Genomic DNA, 23,685 nt, shown 5'->3' with positions numbered 1-23,685 from the left:
AAGTGTGAGGATGTTGAACAACCTTTAGAAATTAATCTTATGAATTAGCTATGAAAAAGATTGAGAATTAAGTCTCTGCTGTTTCATGTTCATGAGATTTGTCACTGATCCTTTCATAATGTACAAACTTTCAAGATGTAATTATCATGAGCAACTACAAATGAGAAGAAAATTGGATTTAAATTTCAATACATTTGATTTCTGAAAAGAGGAATCACTAAGTCAAGACATTGCAGTTTCCTGATTAAGCTTGCTGTCTTGTACTGCAGAGTTGGTTTTGTGTCATATGCAAACAAAGATAAAATTGTGATTTTCTACATTGACCAATGAATAAAAAATTAAACCCTCAAAATAAGTGAATAAGTTTCTGTATCTGTTTAGCCTGAATTCAGCAGTGAACTGGTTTGACTGTTCTGTTCTGTTCCAGACCCAGCTCATTCAGTACTAATTTGGGAAGCTCTTCAATGTGTCTGTTTATGGGGTTGTATGTACATTGTTCGTGTGCACAGGAATGTTACAATAACATGGATGAATATGGGTATCAGACCACTGTAGTCACTCCTCTGTTTTGGGAGTGGAGGAAGTAGCATGGAAACAGATGTATTTTTGTCTGAGTGTCCCCAGTGGTACAATTTTATGATTTTTCTTTTGTACTCCCTCTCGTATGGCTGAAATGCAGGTGAACGTTGGGCATATTAGTTCATTAAGCAGGTACTATTTATATTTAGTGTAAAGAAGAGATAATTTATCATACAAAATTTACTAAAGGTAGTGTGCACATTAGGATTCCAGTTTTTCATTTCAAGAGGCTGGGTTTCATTTATTCCGTGAGAATGACACGTATATGTGAAATAATTATCAACACTGCTTAAAAAACAGTACTTAACATGCTTGTAGTTGAATGATGCTTTCTGGCGTGTTTTTGACAAGTGGTTTTGGGAACAGATTTGCAAATCAATAAATACAATCTGTAGCAAAATAGAACTAGATCCTGTAAATGTATGCAGTATTTATAAAGTAAAGTAGGGTTTTTTCTTTGCTTCTTCTTGTCTACCAGAAACCTCAGAATGTTAGGTCAGGAACAATTAGTTTTGTCCTCACCCACCAGCCAGGTTATCTTTTAAAGTGATTAAAATACACCAAAATCAGAATAAAATTACTTTTAAAGATGCTTTCTAATAGATGCGATGTTGTGAACGAAAGGCATTGGTTACGCTTTTTTATGAAAGAGTCAGCAAACCCACTTAAGGTAAATGAAAGTTGACATAGTACCATTAAAGTATATGAAAGATGCGGTCTAGGGTGTGCGTGTGCCTCAAAGGATGGGTGGGGCAGATATGGAGATATTAGTACTACGGCATTTTCAGGACTGCGTCATTGCACAGTATGACAAGTGCCAGGTCCCTTCCTCTGGCTTAAATAAAGCCATGTTATTGTGCAGGGTGGGGTGAGAGAACAGTGAGTCCTCAACAAGACGGGGGGAAAAAGGCTTCCTCAGTCTTCTCAGTTAAAAAGCTTTTACTCTCAACCCATTCATACTGAAAATTGATGAGTAATGGTTGATGAAGCACAAATGGCCCAAGCAGAGCTGTTTGTTTGTAGCTCAGAACCTAGGTACTTCACTGTGAGGTTCTGTTCTTACTCATTTCCAGGAATCACACTGCACGATGAACCAGTTGATTGGGCTGCAGCAGGAGATCACGTTAGTCTCACTTTGACCGGCATGGATATCATCAAAATCAAGTGAGCAAAACTGGGTTTCAGTCTAAGTAACGGTTTGTTTTTAATGAAAAGCTTTATAACTAATACACTTAACAATTCAGCGGTTTACTTGAAGAATGATGTGGCTACCAGGATATTTAAAACCAAAGTGATGCATATCACCTGGCTTGCATGTACAAACGTTGGAAACATCTGCTACATGTACAACGGCAACCTCAGAAGAATAGCTTTCATACTTTGCCCTAGTGCTGACACTGGTAACCTTCAAAGCCTTTTTCCTTAAGACTTGTCCTTGGACATTTTAATTGCTGAATTAAGTAAATCCTTATTGCTAAATAAAATATTATTGAAGAGCTTATTGAATCATAAGTCATTCTAACAAAACAGATCCAAACAACTGCCATTGCATACCAATAAGTAAATCTGGACGAGTGGAATTGATGGAAGCTGTTAATTCAACACATTTAGCTGCTTGTAACACTTGTTTTGGTAAATGTTTTGCTGACCCTTTTTTTGCAGGGTCAGATACATTCAGTGAGACACAGCAGATCTTTTTGTGTCTGTATCAGTCTATAGGTTTCATGCTAAATGTTAGCCTCAAGCTTTTTAGGGAAGTGTCAGTTGTCGTTCAGTTCAGAAAATTGGAACTATTATTTGTTCAGCTTTTTTACATTCCAGTTGGACTTCAGACAGCAGATGTTCAAGTTACTGTTTGAAAACTCCTTGCATTGATAGCTTTGCAAATTTATGCTCTGCTTTTAGGGGAAAGGTACAGGCTTTTCAGTATTGCCATTTCATAATGGGGTGTGATTTTCTGTGGTAAATGGAGGTGGAGGGGGGGAAGTCTTGTTCTACTTGTTGAATGATGGCTTGAGTCAATTTGTTACCTTGCTGTTATAAATCTTTTGGAGATATGTTAGATTTGTCAAGGAAGGGTATGAAGTTTTAAGTCCTTTTGATACTGATGAAATTTGATTACATATGGTGTATATGTTTAGTCATGCTGTTTCTTCTCTTCAGTCATGTTTTGCTGGGTGGGATTAATTTTCCTTTCATTTTAGAGGGGTAAAACTAGCCACTGTGAAAAAGCTGTGTCTTGTCTACCCTCTTGACTTGTAATGAACAGCAGCTTTCTTGTGACTCCATGTAGAGCTTTTTTTTAAATGAGTGCTGCTGAGAGCTTAAGTTTTGAGAGTCCTGATCATGATGTCCCTTTATCTGCAAAATAGTTGACTTGCAGGCAGCAGCACTGCAGTTTTGGGCACCCTGCAGTATTTTATGGTCTTGATCTGGAACAATTAATTTCTGAATGAAAGTCTTAATTCTTCAAAGTACCTACGCACAGGAAACAGTGACATTTTTAGAAACTGATTAGCAATGGACGTAGTTGTTCACTGAACTAGACAGACTTCTTCATGCATACCCACAAAATACCATAGTCATTGTCTAGGAATTAATTTTGTTACTGGCTTTAATACGGTGTTCCTGGTTTCCCCCACATGATTATATTAAAGTGGTGTTGTCTTTGCTTTGCTTCTCTTAAATATTTATCTTTTTCCAGTGCAGTGATTAACATTTGTATGTCAAGATATATATCAGTTTCTTTTGTTCTCCTCTCTTGTAGTGTTGGCTGTGTATTTTGTGATCCCAAGGAACCCATTAAAGTTTGCACTCGTTTCAGAGCTCGGGTTCTCGTCTTCAATATTGAGGTTCCAATCACTAAAGGATTTCCTGTAAGTCTCTGTGAAAGTTTGTGTTCACTACAGGTTGCTCGGATCTTTTCCTCTCCCTGTTCAGCCTCATGAATATGAGAGGTGTTTAGCGTCCAGAAATGGTTCTGTCTCTCCAGACTGATTCTTCTGTAATTTGAAGAGGATGTGTAAGGGGCTATTGTGGCTGCTTTTGCATATTCTTACTGGCTTTTAATACATAGCTGAGCCATTTCAGAGAACATGAGTTCCACCACAGTCAGGCTAGGCTGTCCTTTAGAAAGCTCATGCTTTGTAGGAGTATAATGATGCGCTTAGTTGCAAGATGCCTTTTAAAATAAATAAAGTATCAGTTCATGCTACAGAACTGCACTGAAGTGGCAAAATCAAAACACTTAAGAATGAAAAATGTATTTATGATGAATTAATACATGGCCTTTGTGACGTATCTGTAGAGACCACGAAGTTTAGGAACTAAAAACAATAAATGTGAAGTAGACTCCTGTGAGAGAAGATTTATAAGTATTTGTTTAAAAAATCAGTCTGAAAAGAAATTGATGTTTTCAAGTATTAACACCTAGGATTTCTGATTATTGTTATGTTTAATAACTGAAACAAATATTTTTAGGTGCTCTTACACTATCAAACTGTAAGTGAACCTGCTACTATCAGAAGACTGTTGAGTGTCCTGCACAAAAGCACTGGTGAAGTGACAAAGAAAAAACCTAAGTAAGTGTTTTGAATAGTTAATAATTACTCAAGAAATGGGCTGACTTTTGATTAATATACAGTATATCAAGCAGGTTCTGTTATGAAGCAATAATGTGTTTCTAAGAATATGCATTCATTGTTTTAGTTGGTTTCATGTTTAGATTTCAGAGTGCTCTACAAAGTCAAAAACCTCATGCCCACTTGATAAATGCGGATTTTACTGAGAAGTAAAATGACTTGCCTAAGGTCACTTGCAAAATTGCGAGTGAATCCTAGATCACCAGTCCTGCACTTAAAAGATTTTTTTTTTTTTTTAACGTTATCTCTTCTCTTCCTGTAGTAGCATGAGATCCTTGGTATAATTCTGGAGATGGGTTACTGTCTAAAATAAACTCAACTAGAGAGTGGGTCAGAGAAAAAGAGATTTGGGGAGTCTTCCCATGGAAGTTAAACTATGGGAACATCCTTCTAGTTATTTAAAGCTGGATTTGGGTAGAAATGCTATTTGATACATACAGTGTTATCAGAATAATCCTTTTCCAGAAATTGCATGGCTGAAACTGTTGCTGAAAGGTAATAGGAAGAAAAGTCATGAGTTCTATAGAGCAATGAATTGGCTCTTTAGTCATTGGGTTTGAAACAAGACTTGATTTCTACTAGACATGAAAAAACAGGTATTAATGAGATAATTAACTTCAAAACAATTTGATAGATGTTGTGGTTGTGTTGATAGACATGTTTTAAGAGAACTCATGCCCTTTTTGAGACATGCTCCAGGCAAGTGAGTTTTCAGTCTGGTGGCTTGGACCATACTTGAAATCAGTCTTGACCATTGTACTTTTGTCTTTTTACGTTGATTTTTTCCATTTACTTACTGTTATCTCTTTTTCATTTGTGCATGCATATATTTATAATAGGATTTTCTCCTTGTTTACCTGCAGGTTCTTGACTAAAGGGCAGAATGCTCTAATAGAACTACAGACTCAAAGACCTGTTGCTTTAGAGTTGTATAAAGATTTTAAAGAGCTTGGGAGATTTATGTTACGCTACAGTGGTTCCACTATTGCTGCAGGAGTTGTCACAGAGGTACAGCATTTTTGTAATGGACTTTCTATACTGTAAAGGAACCGTGTTAACTTTCACATAGCATTTAGTTTTTATGGTTAAGACCTGTTTTACACCCTTTGGCCTAGAAAGTGAATTTATTCTGCTATAAAAGAGACAGTGCTTCAGCAAGATGTGAGGAAAACTTGCCATGGTTCTGTTCAATTTATTAGGAGCAAAAATTACTCTATTTAGAATTTTTGAATGTTGTGCATTTTCCCCCCCTCTCTCGAGTTAAAAAAATAATCCTTCGCTATTTTAACATACGTGAATCTTTCTGAAATTGAATTGCCTGTATAAATATACTGGAAGTAGTTTGTAAATAAGAAGTGTTGGCCATTTTTACTGTGAGTAGTTTGGGTCCCAGATATTTTTCTGTTAGCATTAAAGACAATTGTAGATTTGATTCTTACCGATACCTACATACATTTTTTGATCCTGTGTAAGTGAGAGGAAGCAAAGGCTGTGGGGGTAAATATAAATGTTTTGCCTTCTATTATGGAAAAAAAATATGAATGTGTCTCTGTCGCTTTGAAAAATCTTGCTATGATTTTGGATTAGAATTTAAGTTCTAATTCTAGGTCTGAGGGAGAGCAGTGTAGTTGCATTAACCAAGTTCTGGTACTGAGACTTAAAGCTGTGTCATTTAATGTCAAAACTTGGAACTAGAGCGTGAGAATTTCTGGCTTCTCCCTCTGTGTGTAGGAATGATGCAATCAGTCTGTCAGAGGTTCTGGGCCTTATGGAGTTTTAATGCTCTTAACAATCTGTCTGGTCTTAAGTAGGATCCAGAATTAGGGCTTTAATCTTGCACCCATTTTTCATTAAATTTAACTTGAAGTGAATGGGGTCCTGTTTAGATCTATGATGCCTGTTGTTTGTAGAATTGGGGACTAAGTAACTCTTTGATTGTTATTTGGGAATTACTATTTTGGTACTTGTCATTGTGTTCCGGAGAATTTCAGAGCAAAAGGAATTATTTTTTCCAGCTAACTATATCATGTTGAAAAAAGCAGTAATCATTTTACATTGAGTACTTCATTTTTCACCATAGGGTTTTTGCCATTTGCTTATATTTTTAGATTAAAGAATGACAGTGGTGCGAGAACTTCTACCGTCCAACCAAAATGCAATCAGATATCCAAACTTCTGTTTAGGAATCCAGTTACTTCAGTTGAAGGAACAAGTGCAATTAATTGGGGAGAAGATGATGATGGCAAAAGTTAAATTGTGTGAGACATCTGGGGAGCCCTTCATCAGTCTCCCCCACTGCAGAACAAGATGCCAACTGACAAGGAACTGCAAACATTACACTTCTTGATCTCAAGAATCTCCTGTGTTTCTCCATGTGGAATTTAGCCCTTAGAGAGCTTGAGGGAAAAATCTTAGAAAGTTGAATTAGAGAAAAAGATGATGAATCATCATGAAACAAACTTCTTACTTCCAGACATAAATTGTTTACATATTTTCTTTGATTTGCTTTTTTGCTGCACATTAATTCAGTAAAGTAACTTTATTGGTCTAATATATTTTTAGGTTTGAGTTGAATGCATATTCAGGGAAAAAAAGAACTATTTACTTCGGTTTTAAGAGAATGGCATGTAGTATTATCCCAGGATTGTTTTCCCTGTCCCAACATTTATTTAAAAAAAGTTTTCTTTTGCTGTGTAGTGGAAGCTGTGCCAACATTGGCTAATTTTATTTTTTAAACTGTAAGGATAATAAAATAACTTTGTCTGAGCATAATTTTTGTCTCCTTCATCTTCTGTTATTTAAACACTTCTAGATTGTGTCAAATCATTCTTTACTTTCCATAACTCAAAAGTTTCAGAGTAAACTTATGAGTTAAAATGCGAAACTGGCATGCGACATATCTTTCTGTGGAAATAATTTCCGTTTTTCTCATGTTACTTGGCGCAGCTGCTGCGCATATACAACTCTTTCATCCAGACTTGGTGCTCTTTTGACCAGAAGCTGGCAGTTTAGTCTTGGGATGTATGCTAAAGCTGGATTGTTCTGCTTACTCAAGCCAGTTCCTCCTTTCCGCTATTCAGTAATAGGGCAGGTGAAACCTCCCAACTGAAAAGAGGGTCCTTCTGCCTCCTCCAGCTTAAGGTCAGGACAGACACGCTTTACTACAACTTGGATGATTTTTTTTTCAATAGGAAGTGTGAGAGGACCTCAGGTATTTCAGGACCTGTACATGAGCATGGGGTGGAGATGACTCTAGTTTGACTCAAATTAGTAGTGTGGGGAAGGAACTAAACTATTTGCTCCAGAGCATCAGTCACTGGAGTTAACCAAAGTAAATCTGTGTCCTGTGTAGTGAAGAACACAAAAAGTATATGATTATTTAGTTCAAAGTTTTCTATGGTCCATACCTACTCTTCTCACCTGCTTTTTTTGGTAGGTAACTTTTCTTTACACTTACCTGCTTTAGCCCCAATTCAGCATATACCTGCACTTGACCACATAGATAAATGGTTGACTGCATGCACATTTGTAGAAGTATCAGTAATGCTTTATATGGAAATGACTTTTGTAAAATCTTATGGATCTGAAATATCTGAAATCTGTTATTGCCAAAACCGAAGCTTATGAGTTATCAACAGCCGTGAAGGTCTCAGTGCACTTGTTGAATTCCAGACGTTTGTACTGCCAAGCTCTTGCATTGAACGTGTTCCGCTTGCCTTTAAACCTTGAAAATGTTTAGGTTGTTTTTAAGTCAGGGTACAGCTGAAGTGCTACAGGCAGAAGAATGTGTCATTAGTTTTAAGACTTCAGTAAATCCCTTGCTGTTTGTGGACAAGGAAGTGTGATAATGGAATGAGCCTCTGATAACCCTTCTCACACATGGTGGCATTAAATTTTGAGACTCAGTATTCTGTGACTACAGAAAAGCTACTGCATGCTTTCCCAGTCTGTAGCTTGGGAGAGCCAGAGGTATTACCTAATCCAGTTCCAGCACTGAACTGAACTCTGCCCAGAGGCACCAACTAGTTGGTTAATGCATAAATGATCTGTTGTTGTGCAACAAAAACCTACCACCATTATTTGATCAAAATATGTTTGCCTGTTGATCCACAAGAAACTTGATAGCTTGGCAATGGTCTAAGGTGCAAAAACGTTCTAAACTGCTGATTGAGATATTCACAATCTCATGATGACAACATACTGCTCTCTAATATGGATGTAGTGTTTTGAATATCTCTGGACTGCAAGAAGGTGTCATGCAATCTTAAAGCAATTTGATAATGTAAGCATTCTCTCTTGGAGAAAAATGTCTCTTAGACAGCTGTTATTGGGCACTGCAGGTTCTTGGGAAGTTAAAGAAAAATCTGAGTATATGTAACAGCCTTCTTTGTAGTAAGGTAGCTTCCACTGGAATATCTATGGAAGGGAAATCATGAAAGCTGGTGTCCTGCTTCTTTTTTAAAAACTAGATTTTTGACAACCTACCACAGAGTGTACCAGGTAGGATCGTGCTTCTCAACTGTTTTGAATTGAAGGGCCACTCGGCTGCTTGTATTGTTTAATGTTTGGGGATGTTGGTGGAAAAAAAGGTAGTTTCTTATGTTTAAAATCTTCTGTTTTGGCAGAATGATTTTTTTTTTTTTTTTGCAATTACAAGGGAAAGTATTGATGAAAGCAGTAAACATGAGCTGCAGACATACTAGTCTGTGTCTTTTCTCTCTGTGTACTGATGGTGAGGAGCAGGTCCCTGGCTAGGTATTTAGGTCTTGAATTATTTTGTGTAGTTGTTGCAAAATGTCTTTCTTCAGACTTGAGTTTGAAAAGCTGATACAGTGAGAAATTTCCCTATCAAACCATTCTTTTTCTCCCCTTTAGTATTTTATTTCCTGTAGACAGAGAGGAGCTGTTTTCCAGCATCTTAGCTGATCCTGCCTCCCTCCTTCAACTCCTAGAAGAGACCCAAGTGTCATAGAAGTAGTAATTTCTTACCTGCTTTCCTCTCTTCTGCTGCTGTTGCCAGGGTTCATTCCCACTCAGGAGCGGTGCACGGAAGATGGAGAGAGAGGGGGAGGAGTTCAGATTCACTGTGCAAATACATACAGACCTACTAATCTAAATTGATACCCTGTAGGGAAAAAATCACAGATGAAGAAAGCAGCAAACAATGGCTCACTCAAAGGCTGTCTTAGTGCTGGAAAACTTTATAGCTGGCAATTTTGTTCCTTGTTCCTCCTACATAGACTCCTATAATCCATCCACTGGGGATGTCTATTGCAGGGTGCCAGACAGCGGCAAAGAAGAGGTGAGTAGTATCCAAATGTACAAAGAAGTGAAAAAGTTAAATATGCATATAAGTAATATTTTGAGTGGGAGAGGCTGAAGGTGGGAGAACAGAAAAACACTGAAGACTTTAATGCTTAAGTGGGTAGGGTCTTGATTGTATTGTAGCACTGTGTAATCTATTGCTGTGGCAGAGAATATTGTTATTTTTTTACATTTTGCTGTTAGAAAGTTACAGGCTGGATCCTAGGCTGGTGTAAATCAACAAAGTTTCAGTTACTTTAGGGAAGCTCCTTCAGCTCACATGGAAGATGTCTTGTACATAAGTTAACAATAGCACTTAGACTGACAGTGAGTATAAACAATCTGGAAGAGAGAAGAGAGTTTATTGATCTCTTATATGAATAAACTTAAAGGCACCATATACAATTAAATGTGTTCTTCCCGAGTGTCTTGATGATTTGCAGTTGTCATTTAAAAGGATTTTTGGCTTGCTGGATCTTCCCTGAAGTATGGTAAAAAGCTTCCAGACCTCTCTGGTTTTGATATTAGCAGTTGAATATTAAGTGGAGGGTATGAAGTGGCTGCGATGCGTGTATGTTTCTTTATAATGTTGCCTGTCCTCTGCATTGCTGTAATGTTTCCTCGTTCCGTGTTCTCTAGTGGGATGAATGTCCCCTGGTAGCTTATATGTGTTCAGGTGTAGATGGGCAGTGTGGCATTCGTCTGGGGAGCTGCAGTTTTATTGATGCTACTTTATAAAGGACCTACGAGTGTGTGTCCAACAGTGTTTCAGATTTACTGAAGAGAGAAATGACTGGAAAAGCTTGCATAATGCGAAGGGCTTAGAAAATATTGACAAGTAGCGTACGATATTTTCAAAACATTTTTTAAACAAACCACTGCTCTGTGTAGCGGTTCTCTTCACTTGCATTTCAGTTCTGTTGACATCTTTTCTCTTTGCTTCTGTCAGCAGAAACCTTTGCACTGTAGTTTCAACTGGGTAAATATTTGCTAGATGCTGATGACCAAGGGTTAAAGAGTACCAGGTTGGGTTTGCTAGAATACATCTGTGTAAGTTCATTCCAACCCTAATTATGCCTGAAGAGACTTCTCTTTGATGTGCAGGTGCAAATCTTCCCGTTCACTCATTTGCAAAATCACTAAAACCAGAGAGATGTCAGAATGCTAGAGCAGCCTAACAAAAATAGGCTGCTCTGGCCATTCTGGAGCTATAGTTCAAATGTATATTAAGAGAAATGGCTTTTCTCTTTCAGTTTTCTGAGTTAGTGGTTGCGTGTAGCAGTAGGAACCCTGTTAAAACAGCCGTAAAGTCAGTGAGTGCTTTACTGCTGCCTTTAGACAACTATACAAGAGGGTCAGGCTCTGCAGAGCTGTCATCCTCTAGTGACTGAGGGAATATGCTGTAGGAGAAAGTGCAATCACATACTACTTAGAGGCTATCCGGAGACTTCAAAATAAGTTTCTAGGCCCAGGCTCAACAAAGAACTCAAGATGCTAGTTTCTAGTAAGGCTTAATGTTCTGTTGGATTTTTTTCTTGGTTAATTTTAATGGAGGGTTAGAAGGCAGAACAGAGACATACAGTGAATCAGTTGCTGACCCTGGAATTTAACACCAGGTCAGCTAAAGGGGCTATTTCATCCAGTTTCTGCCAAAAATATCAAATGTTTTTTCAGGGGTTAATTTGTCCCTTAGCTAGATGACTTAAATTCCAGATAGCAGTACCAAAGCAGGCTGAACAGGTGCCCTGTATCTCCAAAAGACAGGCTGGTGAGGGCTAATTAGTCCTGTCAAATATCTCCTCTAAAATGATCTCTCTCTAAAGGACCTTGATCTTGTGCATCATCCACTGGGAAACCAAACATCACGTCCTGAGGGCAGTTTGGGGGATTTTCCTGTCAACCCTTTAGGATAGTTCTGGATTGTGTGTTCTTTCTCTGTCTTGTGCAGAAAGAGAAAAGCAGAAGGAAGTGTTTCAGACACATGAATTCATAGTTGAATTCTTATGCATGTTTTCTTTGTGACTTGACTTTCTTTGCTGCTTTTTGCTAGTCAAACTAAGGAACTGTTTGACACACTCTTACTACTGTACAAATCTTTCCCCTTCTTTTCCTCTTGATTTTTTTAGATCAATCTACTGCCACTTCATTCCTTCCTTTGCTGATTTTCTTTTCTGCTGTCTGTGAAAATGCAGCATCTTCCTTATTTTAAACCAGGGTTAAAAAAGGCACATAGCCTTAACTGCAGACCAGCCCTCTCTTAAGGCAGGCAGCAAGCACCCTGTGGAAAGGGCCACAAAGAAGAGGACAGATGAGAAGCAGCACCACAATGGCACCTAATGACAGGAGGGTGGAAGAACAAGTTAATTTGTAAGGGTGGTATGGTTTCACAGAGGGTGAACCTTTGCAGAGTAGTGTGCCATCCACACCTGACTTGCTCAGTAAGCTGCAGTTCCCCTTTCCCAGGCCTGCTTTGGCCCTACTCCAGCTGCTTGGTGGCTGCCAGCCTGCTGCTGTCGGCACCTGGGTGGTAGGTTGTTGAACTACAGTTGAAAGAGTCTGAACTTGGCCAGTGATCCGTGTGACCTTGTGCAAGTTGGTTTACTCCCACCCAGGCCTCTCTACCAGTATAGTTCTGGCCCTCAAGCTTGGGTCCTTATTTTTAGGGACACTATAAATTTTGATGTGCATGGAAGAAAACAAACAAACAACTAGGATTTCTACCTGTTTGAATTTTTGTGCCCCTGGAGTGCCTATAAATTATTTTGTGATTGTTTTTATAACACCCATCACTATCTGAAGGAACAAATTCGCAACTGTGGAATTGATGGAGTCTTCAGTGACTGCATGGGAACCAGCAATGTGACAGCATTAGAAGAGGTCAGAATTATCTGATTATTATTATATCAGCATCCTCCTAGTTATTGACTTGGGCAGATTTCCAAAAGCTGAAGAAATTTTTGAGCAAAGATGATGGGAAAGCAACTAAGACAGCTTTGGCTAAAAGCCCACCTTGGTGCATACGTTAGATATTGGAAGCAATTAAGAAGTGATAGATAGGAAGCAAAAACTGGGAAATGGAGTAAATTAAAATATGGAAGGATGTTGGTAAGTATCTTTAGACTGGTAAACAATTTCAAGAAGGAACTGCTTATAAATCAATAGATGCAGGTAACTTTCGTTTAAGAGCCTAGAGGAAGTGGTTGATGGAAGAGAGTGCTTTCTGGTGAATTTTAATCCTTTGAAGCCTAGTCTGATTCAGAAAAATGGTGGTATTCTGCCACAGTTCAGACAGGTCAGGCTGAAGGACCATGCAGTAGTTACATACATCTCAGGCAAAATACTGGCAAGACTGATATGCATGTATATGAAGTGCATCTAATGAGCTTTCACATCTGTAGACTTTGTTAAGTATCTGATGAGAGAACTGACTAAACCCCGAGAGTTTTAGAAAGGAGCTAATTTTTTTTTTATGTGAGGGCGTTAATGAGTTTTTAGCTGTGATCAGGTAAGATCAAAAAAATTCTCTGTCTATTCTGTAAATATATTCTTAGTCTTTGCTTGAACCAGCTGGGGGAAAGAGAAGAGGAAAGCAGAGGCAGGGAATACAGTTTGTTCCTTTCCCAATCCCTTACTTTCATCGTTGCCCGGTGTGGCTGAAGTCCCGTGTTGCAAGGACTCTGGATGTTTAGACTGAGGCTGCATTTGCTCTGGGAGATGCTTGCACTTTCCCCCATGAAAAACAAGGTTCTGCATGCGTTCAGCCAGTGGCACTTGGCGGTGCCAGTTGACCAGTCTGGCATTTCCTCCAGGCCTGGAAGGCTGCCCACAAGTTTCTGGAATTTAGAGAAAAGCAAGAGTTACAGCAAAATACAGTATCAAGAAAAGAAACTATTGAGTTATGGGATAGTGTCTTGAGAAGATGAAAATGGAGAAGCTATCAGTAGTCACAACTTTGTAGAGCTGAAGTCTTCCCAACAATGTGATCTGGATTATTAGCCTCTCATATATGAGTTCAGCTGCTGATTGTTTGATAGTCTGTCTAAGGCCTTCCATTAATATTCACCATTCCACTTTTGGTTTTTTAGGTGGAAGCTGCTGTCAAAGCTGCCAAAAATGCCTTCCCAATTTGGTCCTCAAAAAGTCCATTGGAAAGATCTCAGATCCTGAACAAATTAGCAGACTTGATTGAACATGACCTGGAAGCATTTGCACAAGCAGAGTCAAAGGATCAGGGTAAAAATTGGAACTGTTGATCTCAAATGTAGAGTGTCATGCTGAATATTGAAATGGGAGGATATGGTCCAGATTTTTAGCATGGTATGAGCCGTTGGTGCAAGTTGGAGTTGATGTGCATGAACTTTGTAGAAGTTGCTGATTTTGGATTCCTGGGACATTTCTGTTTTTCAGAATTGCTGATTTTGACTTCAGTTATTAGATATTTGTAATGCAATACTACAGGGGAACTGTTGTTGACTATGGTTATACTGTGCAGGGGATTACTTGGGTGTAGGACAAAAGATGTGTCCCAAAAACCACGGAAACCATAGTGTTCAGAGCAGAGTTTGAAGCACTGTTTACAGCGGTGTTTAGATGAGCTATTTTCTGCCTGTGATAAGAGCACTGTACTTGGTTTTGTTTCAGGAAAAACTATTACGTTTGCTAGAACAGTGGACATCCCTCGGGCCGTGTACAACTTCCGATTCTTTGCCTCTTCCATCCTTCATCACACAACAGAGTGCACCGAGATGGCATCTATGGGCTGTGTGCATTACACCTCAAGGGCACCTGTGGGAGTCGGTATGGTGTTACTGAAATGCTGAAAAGCTTGGCAGAGTGTCTGCCTCAGCAGTGACTCAACAAAGAAAGAGTATTTTTCAAAACCTTTATTGTCTCTGAATCATGTGCTAAACACAACCAGTCTGCTAAAGCATGAGCAACTTTGTGTAAAATCAGTCATGCTGCTTCATGGTAAAAAGAATACTTATATGCCTTAAACATCTGTTCTAACCTGGTAGCTCTCACTCTCAAAATACCTCTTGTGTTTTGTACATGTGTGTCTGTGTGTGTAGGTAAGTATTGCTGCTGTAGATCAGTGAGGCATTCAGAAGCACTGCAGGGAGAGCTGGATCCTCCTCGCCTTTGGGGAAGCAGTAGTAGCTTGCAACGTGACATTTCAGCCTGTGACTGGAACGTGCATGAGTGGCTAAACTGCTTTTAGCTGGGGAGTTGCTGAACTCAGCCCCTAGATGCTGCTAAGGCTTCATAAATAAAGTGGCTGTGCTGACTCGAGGAGGAATGGAGTTGTAATGTTTCAATTATTAGGTGTTTTATCTAAATATGGATGAATGTTCCACATTCACACTTGAAATATTTAAAAAAATAAAATTGGCTAACCTAGAGGACACATTTAAAAGTTTTTGTGAGCAGTGGACAACATAAGTACTTCTGGTAAAATTACTCTCATAAGGAAAAGTCACTCCCTGCATCTGCTCCATCAAAAAGTGAGAAATCCTGTGACTTTTGTCAGCAATCACACCTAACAATTACAGATTGTTTTTCACTATTTCCTATAAATATGTAAGGTGGAAGTATTCCCAAAAGCAACTACTGAAACAATTCTGGTCATTCAGCAGTTTGTGAAAACAGCAGTTTGTACATTGATAAACTTTGGCACTCATAAATTAGGCTAAAATTTTTCAGGAAAATATGCACTCTATGTTATGCATGCTCTTTTTTTGTATTAAAATTGGGGGGAAAGAAAGCTCTAAAGAGCAAGAGAAAGCAAGAGTGGTCTGAACTAACACACATTATCTTAACTTGCTGTTGGCTAACACAGAATGTTACCACAGACCAGTTGATGTACAATAGTTGTTATGGCTAACCTTGCATTAATATTTCTGTAAACCACTGAAAATTCACTTACTGTGAATGTAAGGTTCTGCAGTAAAGAAGGACCAAAACTTATTCAGAGAGTTCAGCTGATCACCTTTAGGATCATTTGCACAAATCTTTTAAAATTATTTGCCTCTAAGAAATGTTTCTAGCCACAAATCTGTTGCACAATTGTCTGGAAGTAAAAGCTGTAGCCAAGTTCCCTTCATAAATCTGAATTGGTGTATAACTGCTTGAGGTTAGAGAATGACATCTTATCTCCCAGCAGAATGAACTCTTGTCTTCTGTGGTTTTGCTCTGTAGCTGGTTTAATCAGTCCCTGGAATTTGCCACTATATTTGTTGACCTGGAAAATAGCTCCTGCCATTGCATGTGGAAATACTGTGGTTGCCAAGCCAAGTGAAATGACATCTGTCACAGCTTGGATGATGTGCAAACTCTTGGAGAAAGCGGGTGAGTCCCATAGCATGCTAGGGAGGGGGAATAGGGTGGGAATACTTGCCTGTGCACCATTTTTTTTTGTTGTTGCAGAAATCAGAAAGTACTCAAAGAATCTGGGAAAAACTGTTTGCTGTAGCTGAATGTTGCACTGGAGAACAAAAAGCTCTCCCTGTCCTCGTACTATCCCATCTCCCCACCCTAGCTCTTGCCCAGTTTTTTCTACTATCTTCTCATGCAAAGTCTTCCAGTGCATCCTTTCCCCCTCCTGCACTCCACTTAAGGATGTCCTAAGTCTGAGGTGCCAGCAGAGGAACCATGAGGGTGTAAGAGAGTGAGAATCAGCTCTTGGTGGCTGTCGTGGCTGTATTTAGTGCACTATTAAGAAAAACTGGGAGGACAGCTGCTTCTTCCCTGAATGACTGAAAACTGAGTCTCTGATGATGGATGCCAGGCAAGCTTGATTGATCAGTAGAATTGGTTTTATCCTTTAACCCATGACCTCCAGAGTTATTAAACATCATGCATTTCAGCTACTACATAAGTTAAGAGTCAGTCTTTGTCACCCTGGAGCTACTGGTAGTTTTCTAACTTCAGAGACAAAACACAGTGAAGTGAAACCTGCAGAGCAAGGGAAAGAGTATGATGACCATGTGCCTTTCTTCCCATCAGGAGTACCCCACGGGGTGGTGAACGTGGTGTTTGGAATGGGCACCAAGGCTGGAGAAGCCCTTGTCTGCCATCCTGACGTGCCTCTGATCTCCTTCACGGGAAGCACGCTGACGGCCCAGCGGATCACGGAGAAAAGTGCTCCGCACTGCAAACGGCTTTCACTGGAACTGGGAGGCAAAAACCCTGCGATCGTCTTTGACGATGCCGACTTGGCCCAATGCATCCCCACGACCCTGAGGTCCAGCTTTGCCAACCAGGTGCCTCCCACCTCCATAGCGTATAAACCCTGTTTGCAGCAGGAGGTGTGCATGTTTCTGAGAGTGTGTGCATGTGCCTGTACCTTTGGCTCCAAATCCTAAATTGTCAAGTCTGTTTCAAGGTTCTGTGTGGTAGGCTAACTGTAAATAGAAAAATATGAAAAAATTTTCATTATTCCATAAGCAGGGAAACAAAATAATAAAGGGCTTTTCCTAGTACTCTCCATCAGAAAATAACAAGGTGGTTGTGGTGGTTTAGCCCCTGCCGGGGTCTGAGACCACGCGGCCGCTGCCCCTCCCCCACAAAGGGAGTGAAATACAAAGCCCCAAGACTGAAATAAGGAAAGGTTTAATACAACAGTGCAATAGCAACACAACCAACAACAACAATAACAGTAATAGTGATAGCAATGAACAGAGCAAAATAGCTACCAAATACAGCAGTTTGAAGCACGATGTACAAAACCACGAGTGCACCGCGCTCCGCGCCAGGAAAATGTGACCTGCCAGGATGTGACGTCCGCATGGTATCTGAATAACCCGGCTAGAGCTCCCCCCCACTGCTGGGGAAACTTAACCCTATCCTGGTTAAACCAGGACAGTGGTGTTATCCCTCCCAAAATAGATATATTGCTTACCCTTCCAGAAAGCAACTGCTCTAAATTCCACCCTGCAGGTAAGTAGGAAGCTTGCTGATTTTCTGAATTTTAAATTAGGAGACTCTGTCAACGTTCCTCTTCCCTCATCACCACCCTCAGGAGAGATCACCAACGCCGTGAAACTGTATCAGGGCAAACGTTCAGAAAAAATAGCTTGGTATCAGAAAGGGATTATCAGGAAATGAAGACAGAAATCATTCAGAACAGGAAATCACATTTCCTATGGAAAAAGTTGGAGAAGACAACATGTAATCAATGGAAAAATGAAATTTATATGCATTAGTAAGTGACTGTACAATCCTGTTATTGCTGTTTTGTCTTTCTTTTTTACATTTTAAGATGGGAAAAATCCTCCTTTGCAGTGTTGGTGAATGTAGTTTGCACTACTGAAGGTGCAGGGACACAAGTCTCATACTGACATGTGACTCAATACTCATCAGTAGTACAATGTAATATGAACTAATATTGTTGTTTTTCTTGTTTGTTTCTTTTTGGTAGGGTGAGATCTGTCTCTGCACCTCCAGGATCTTTGTTCAGAGGGGCATATACAGTGAGTTTTTGAAGAGGTTTGTGGCAGAGGCTAAGAAGTGGAAGGTTGGGAACCCCTCAGATCCTACAGTCGACGTGGGAGCACTAATAAGTAAAGAGCATTTAGAAAAGGTAATGTTACATCCAGTTTACATGATCTCATCTTATTTTTTAGAGGGCTGTGAAAGGTGATTTCAGAGATGTATGGAAAGGACCATGTCCTCTCCAAGATGATCTCTGAGGGATGATGATTCAAAGCCATTATAAGGTATCTTTTTGATAAGGTTTCTGTTGCCTGTGGCTTGGGATCATGTGATTACTCCAGAAAAATCAACTCCATGGGGAAAATAATTTAAAATGACAAAAAATAATTTCCCATTTGAAGTGAAATAATTAAAAATGTGTAAATCTAAATCCTGAATTTATACTAACTGATCTTATAATGCAGCAACATTTTCATGGATTTTCATATTGTGTTTGCTGAGATCACTTATTTGCCTAATAAAGTAGTTAACAAGGTAAAAGTTTTATTTTTATATCACTCTTTGGCAAATCCTGGGGAGTACAAGACACAATTTTCTAGGACTGTTCGCCGTAATTTGGAATTGCATATGTGTAGTGGGAAGCTGAGATGGTGCACAGTTAAATGTAGTCTGCTTTAGTGGCTTATATGAAATGAATTTTTCTGGTGTCAGAGTTCAGGAGAGCAGATGCTCACATCCCAAAACTATCTGACACAATCAGCATAAGCAAGAAGCAGACCGAAAACCGCAGAGTGAGAGAGAAAGCCAAACCTCTGTCATGCTTCCTGATGCCTCAGCAGGCTCTCCAGGCCTGTTCAGAAGTAGAGTGGCAGAAACACCCACTTCCCGAGGTCCTCGGTCTGTGGCACCACAGAGGACTTCCGAGTCTAACCTACTGAGGTGGTTAAAAGAAGAAAAAGAGAAAGAAGCCCAGTGGTATCTCTGTGGTGTTTCTGTAGGGAGAGAAACCAGGCAATGATTTCAGAACAGCTGAAGTAGATCAATAGCATGTCCTATGTGTTCAAAGTAGCATATGCTAGCAGCAGCCATGGAAACAGCTTTAATTATTTATTGATGAGATTTTCTATAGCATTCATGGCTTCATTATCCTAGTGGCATGTGAACATTGAATAAGCCTGTCTGTGAGGTAGAAAAATATTATTCATCCCTTCGACTAAATGAGTGAACTGTGGCGTGGAATACAATGCAAACTGCCCAAGCTCCTGGAGGACTGGAGGGAGGCTCCAGGACCAGTTGTGTTTTCACCAGGGGCCGTACCCTTTTGAGAATACTTAGCGAGAAGGTCCAGCAGTGTTGCCTGTTAGGCTAGTAAGTGTTTGGAGAGAGAGAAAGATTGTTTTACAGCAAGAAATACCCAGCCTTACTTTTACAGAAACATAACAAAAGCTAGGGAGGGAAGTAAAGGCAGCATGATCCAGACCCTCAGGATTTGGTGTCCTTTAGCAGTGATGTTTTCCTGCTCGTTTCCCAGGTAAGGAGCTATGTGAAGAAAGCCCAAGCTGAAGGAGCCAGAGTCCTCTGTGGAGAGGGAGTGGATTCCTTGGCTCTCCCAGCTGGCAACAGGAAAGGCTACTTCATGTTGCCCACAGTTATTGCTGAAGTCAAGGATGAATCTTGTTGCATGCAAGAAGAGATCTTTGGTCCTGTGACATGTGTAGTAGCATTTGATACAGAAGAAGAAGTGATTGAAAGAGCCAACAGCGTGAAATACGGCTTGGCAGCCACTGTGTGGTCCAGCAATGTGGGACGTGTTCATCGGGTGGCAAAAAGACTACAGTCTGGGTTGGTGTGGACCAACTGCTGGCTTGTTAGAGATCTGAACTTGCCATTTGGTGGGATGAAAGCCTCAGGTGTAGGAAGGGAGGGAGCAAAGGATTCCTATGAGTTCTTCACTGAGGTCAAAACCATCACAATAAAGCACTGACATATGTCAACAGAAGTATTTTAGGATAAAATAAATGACAGTAATTTGCGCTACCGTAAATGGCTTTCTGGAACACAGGCTGCTCTGGTGGCCATCTTTTTCTTGAACTTTGGTCAAGTAATATCAATGACAGCTGAAAATAGTCATCCCAAGTGCTGGTGTTGAATTCAGTCTCTTGTGTTAAGTGGGATCAGTGCAGACTCCACAATAAACCCAACCCAAGCCAGGTTATTTGCTTATCTTATGTATCCTAAAGTTTCTGAGTATTCCTGTCTCAAAAATCTATCACTCTAAGGCAGATTGGAGAAAGGATGATATATGACTGTACCTGTGGCTGGTGAATTACCTTGAGGGACAAAGTGGCGAGCATGCTGTGAGACTGATATTGTAATGGGAATCAGCCTGTTTCCACTATAAGCAGTATGTTCCACATAACAATCCATATTGCGCTTCACTGATATCAGACAAGGACTGAGCTACAGCACACTAAATGCCCAAGGCAGTACCTTTAATCTATTAAGTAGTGTTAAACCATGGGGTCATGAAATTCTCACATAAATTCATAAATGTTTTAATTATAACCTGCATTATGGTATGCAGCTGAATCATCCTAAGACTTGTTCTCCAACTATTTCGAAATTACAGCCTTTTGTCACTTCTAGGCCTCAGTGATGGTGTTTTTCACATCCCTGAACAAAGATTTGGCTACATCACAGACAGTGTCATTCTTCATTAATAAAGACTGGAAGTGACTCCTAAGAGAACTAACTGTTGGAAATATTTGTCACCAAAATGTAAAACCACTGGCAGCTTTCCTTTACTCATTTACAGAGTTTTGGTTTTTTTAATCAGGTATCTCACAAACTTGTCCACGTTCCACAAAAAGAGAAATAAAGTTGGATACACATTTCCCCCTCCCTGAGATGGCTATGTCGCTATCAAATTTTTAAAGCAGCCCTTCATGATTTGTTTTCAAGTTTTGAGCTGAATTTCACAGTAAACAAAGCTGCATGGAGTTTCATAAATGCCTGTATTCTGAGAAGAGCTAATGAGTCATTGCGGTATTTTTTCAGGGCTGTGGGGGGGGAAAAGGGGACCTCTAAAACATAAAAATGCTGCTGAATAATTATTACTGGTAAGATGTGAAAGAATGGAGTAGCAAATTACTCTGCTTCTCTTCTGCACACCCAAAAGAAAATACAGAGAGAGATTTGAGGTTAATAGAAAATGCAGTTTTATTTTTTGTACAGTTTATAACATTTTTGGGGGATGGAGCAGCCATAATAATATGCAGGGCTGTAATACCTTGTAAAACTGATGTAGACAGTCCAGAGGAGTCTCTAGGCCTCGAATCTATGCCTTTATTTTGATATTTCTATTTAAGATGGGTTTTTTGCATAGTACTTTTCAAGAGTATATTTTCCCGAGAGGATTTTTGTTTGTTTGTTTTCAGAGTTTGACCAAGCTAATGCTGGTGGATTTGTACTTTTTAGTAAAAATAAAAATGCCAATGGGGTGTTTTAAATTACAGCTGCAGAAAGGCACTCTTTTCTCTCTTTAAGTGCTTTTTGGTGAGAGGAGTCACTGGAATAAATAGTGGTGGTGGTGTCCTCACCTTGCATGAGTTATGCCAGGGACTGCTCTAGAGGTTTTAAAGTGGGGGATGGATCCCACCTCCCCCTTTCCAGATGTCGCTCCAGAGTCATTAATTCTCCAGGAGCATTTGATACATGTGTCCTGAGTTGGCTGAAAAGCTGATTTTCGCTTTCAGAAGACTTTTTCAAAAGAGCCTGTACTCCAGAGCTGAGGCCCGAGTTTGTGATGAACCTTGAAATCTCTGGATCCAACCTGGTTGCACGGCAGGGCTACCAGGGAGGCTGGGAACCTGGTCATCTGATGGATTTGGAACAAGTACCCCCAACTGGAGATGAGTTAAGGAAATATATAAAAATGATAGGCTTAGTGACTTGATGTATTTTGAAGAAGCACGTTTTGTTTTAAAATTCTGTCTGGGTCTATTCATGACCGTGTGGTGGCAGCAGAACACCTGCTTTGTATTTTTATCCCCATCCTTTTGCTGGGAGGGGAATGAACAGCTATATCAGTGCATGTTTCATTCTGCCAATTTTATTTTTTTTTTTTTACAAATCCTGTTTGGAAGAGCAAAAGCACCCAAAAGCTGTGAAATGCTTCATTAGTTTGAGGGGCAGGCGTTTTCAGCAACAGCAGATGGGATATTACACAATTAGTAGATTTGGATGGATTCCTTCCCCCCACCTGGATCTGGTCTAGGTTCAGTTTTAATGAGCTGAATTTTCTTTCAGGTGTTGATTTTGGCTTGGCATTAGCTGCGATGGGAGATTTCTGTATATTTTTCACATACAAGAGACAAAGACCTGTGTGTCATCTACGTGTTTCTGGCCCAAGATATCTGAGGTATTTTATAGAGAGGTGGAGCAGTAGGTGGGGAGGGGACAGAGCTCTGCAGGACCCCAGGTGAGTGGTATAGAGATGGTGGCTCCGTGTCCAGCATGACTCTGGGGGTTTCTCAGAGGTGAGCTCCTGGGATGCCCCATTTGGTCATCGCTGTGTCCAGTACCTCAGAGATAAGGGAGGTCCACTGGTGCTGCTGCTGCTGCTTACTTTTGGGTAGGAGGGAGAGCTCATGTGAAGATAGAAAATACTGTCCCTTTCTGCATTTTTCATCTGTAATGGACTCCTTCCTTCTCCAGTTAAGGTGCAGTTGAAGTGCCTTGATTATTCTGCTATTTCTTGCCCTTCTAGATGAGTAGAGATTCACATATGTATATATACACATGGGTGGCTGGGTGGGTGTTATCTGGGTGGTAATGGGTAATTCTTGCATTTCACATGCTCACCTGCAGCCTCAGGTCCTAGCCCATGAGAGATCTGCTGGTAATGGTGACTGTGAGGTGACATGACAGAGGTTACCTGCTTGTACCAGGGGCTGCCTGTGGGGACACTGAATTCTCTTTCACACCAAATGCTATGAACTTTCCCTTATTTTTTTCATTCAGGCTGACTTCTAGTATAGCAATGTGCATGGATAACTGTCTCTCATCTTACAGACAAAGTAGTCAAAGAACTTCTTCCTGCAGAGAATGAAGGTACTTGTTGCAGCTGCTTTGTTTCTGGATTTTCTGCTCTCAGTCCCTGTGTGCAGCAAAGAGGATCTCCTGGAGGATGAGGCAGGCTGATCCAAGGCATCAGACTGATGGTTCTCATGGAGCTCCCTGGGTTACATGGCCTGGAATTTTCCAACCCAGCAACAAAGCTGGTTTTTTTGTAGACTGCCCCAGCTTGTGCATGAAATCATGTGGCCATTGTGATGATTTGTTTAATTATTGTTATATAAAGCCCCAAGAGTTGCTCCATCTGTTAATTCTTACAGATGGAGCAAGTACAGTTCTGTTTAACACTAGATTATCTCACTGGTGTGAGATGATTACTTTATATGGGTAGATAGTAATATATTTGTCATACTTTACAGCTCTCAATTAGCATAGGGTAACTTTTGTTCTATTTCAGATCTTTTCTCAGCATGTTTATATCTGTATCCAGCTATTGTATAATGCTTGAAAGCAGCTTTGCTTAGGGAGACTCTGGGCGTACTTTGGAGAGTTGACACATCTCTAATGTTTATATTCAAATTAAGCTACATCCCTATTCTCACAGTATTTGTAACTTAGGCAAAACAAGAAGTATTTGTAAAACTCCCAGGGACAA

At 40.0% G+C, this 23,685-nt stretch overlaps 2 protein-coding genes across 16 annotated transcripts in view; both read left to right on the top strand.

The window, feature by feature from the left end:
• HBS1L (HBS1 like translational GTPase) overlaps window positions 1-6,992 on the top strand; it is a 60,957-nt gene extending 53,965 nt beyond the window's left edge. For all 15 annotated transcript variants that reach the window (XM_074862572.1, XM_074862570.1, XM_074862568.1 and 12 more), the window contains 5 exons: window positions 1,653-1,743; window positions 3,347-3,455; window positions 4,060-4,160; window positions 5,084-5,228; window positions 6,329-6,992. In XM_074862572.1, the coding sequence (XP_074718673.1) occupies window positions 1,653-1,743; window positions 3,347-3,455; window positions 4,060-4,160; window positions 5,084-5,228; window positions 6,329-6,340 (458 nt within the window). In that variant the 3' untranslated portion in view covers window positions 6,341-6,992. The remainder of the gene's footprint in view (window positions 1-1,652; window positions 1,744-3,346; window positions 3,456-4,059; window positions 4,161-5,083; window positions 5,229-6,328) is intronic.
• A 2,328-nt stretch (window positions 6,993-9,320) lies between these two features.
• On the top strand, window positions 9,321-20,982 carry ALDH8A1 (aldehyde dehydrogenase 8 family member A1). Its single transcript, XM_074862561.1, has 7 exons — window positions 9,321-9,522; window positions 13,610-13,757; window positions 14,166-14,321; window positions 15,720-15,869; window positions 16,527-16,783; window positions 17,941-18,102; window positions 19,486-20,982. The coding sequence occupies exons 1-7, from the start codon at window positions 9,385-9,387 to the stop codon at window positions 19,936-19,938; spliced, it is 1,464 nt and encodes a 487-aa protein (XP_074718662.1). The 5' UTR covers window positions 9,321-9,384; the 3' UTR covers window positions 19,939-20,982.
• Window positions 20,983-23,685: the final 2,703 nt, after the last annotated feature.

This window comes from Strix uralensis, chromosome 3 (assembly GCF_047716275.1).
Source record: "Strix uralensis isolate ZFMK-TIS-50842 chromosome 3, bStrUra1, whole genome shotgun sequence".
Taxonomy (NCBI): Eukaryota; Metazoa; Chordata; class Aves; order Strigiformes; family Strigidae; genus Strix; species Strix uralensis.
This window is presented reverse-complemented; position numbering and strand designations above follow the sequence as displayed.

Excerpts from the sequence above, each read along its gene's own strand:
- ALDH8A1 (XM_074862561.1), top strand. The coding sequence starts at position 9,385 with ATGGCTCACTCAAAGGCTGTCTTAGTGCTGGAAAACTTTATAGCTGGC. Across the intron at positions 14,322-15,719 it reads AAGGGCACCTGTGGGAGTCG|CTGGTTTAATCAGTCCCTGG; the intron begins GTATGGTGTTAC and ends TTTGCTCTGTAG. Across the intron at positions 15,870-16,526 it reads CAAACTCTTGGAGAAAGCGG|GAGTACCCCACGGGGTGGTG; the intron begins GTGAGTCCCATA and ends TCTTCCCATCAG.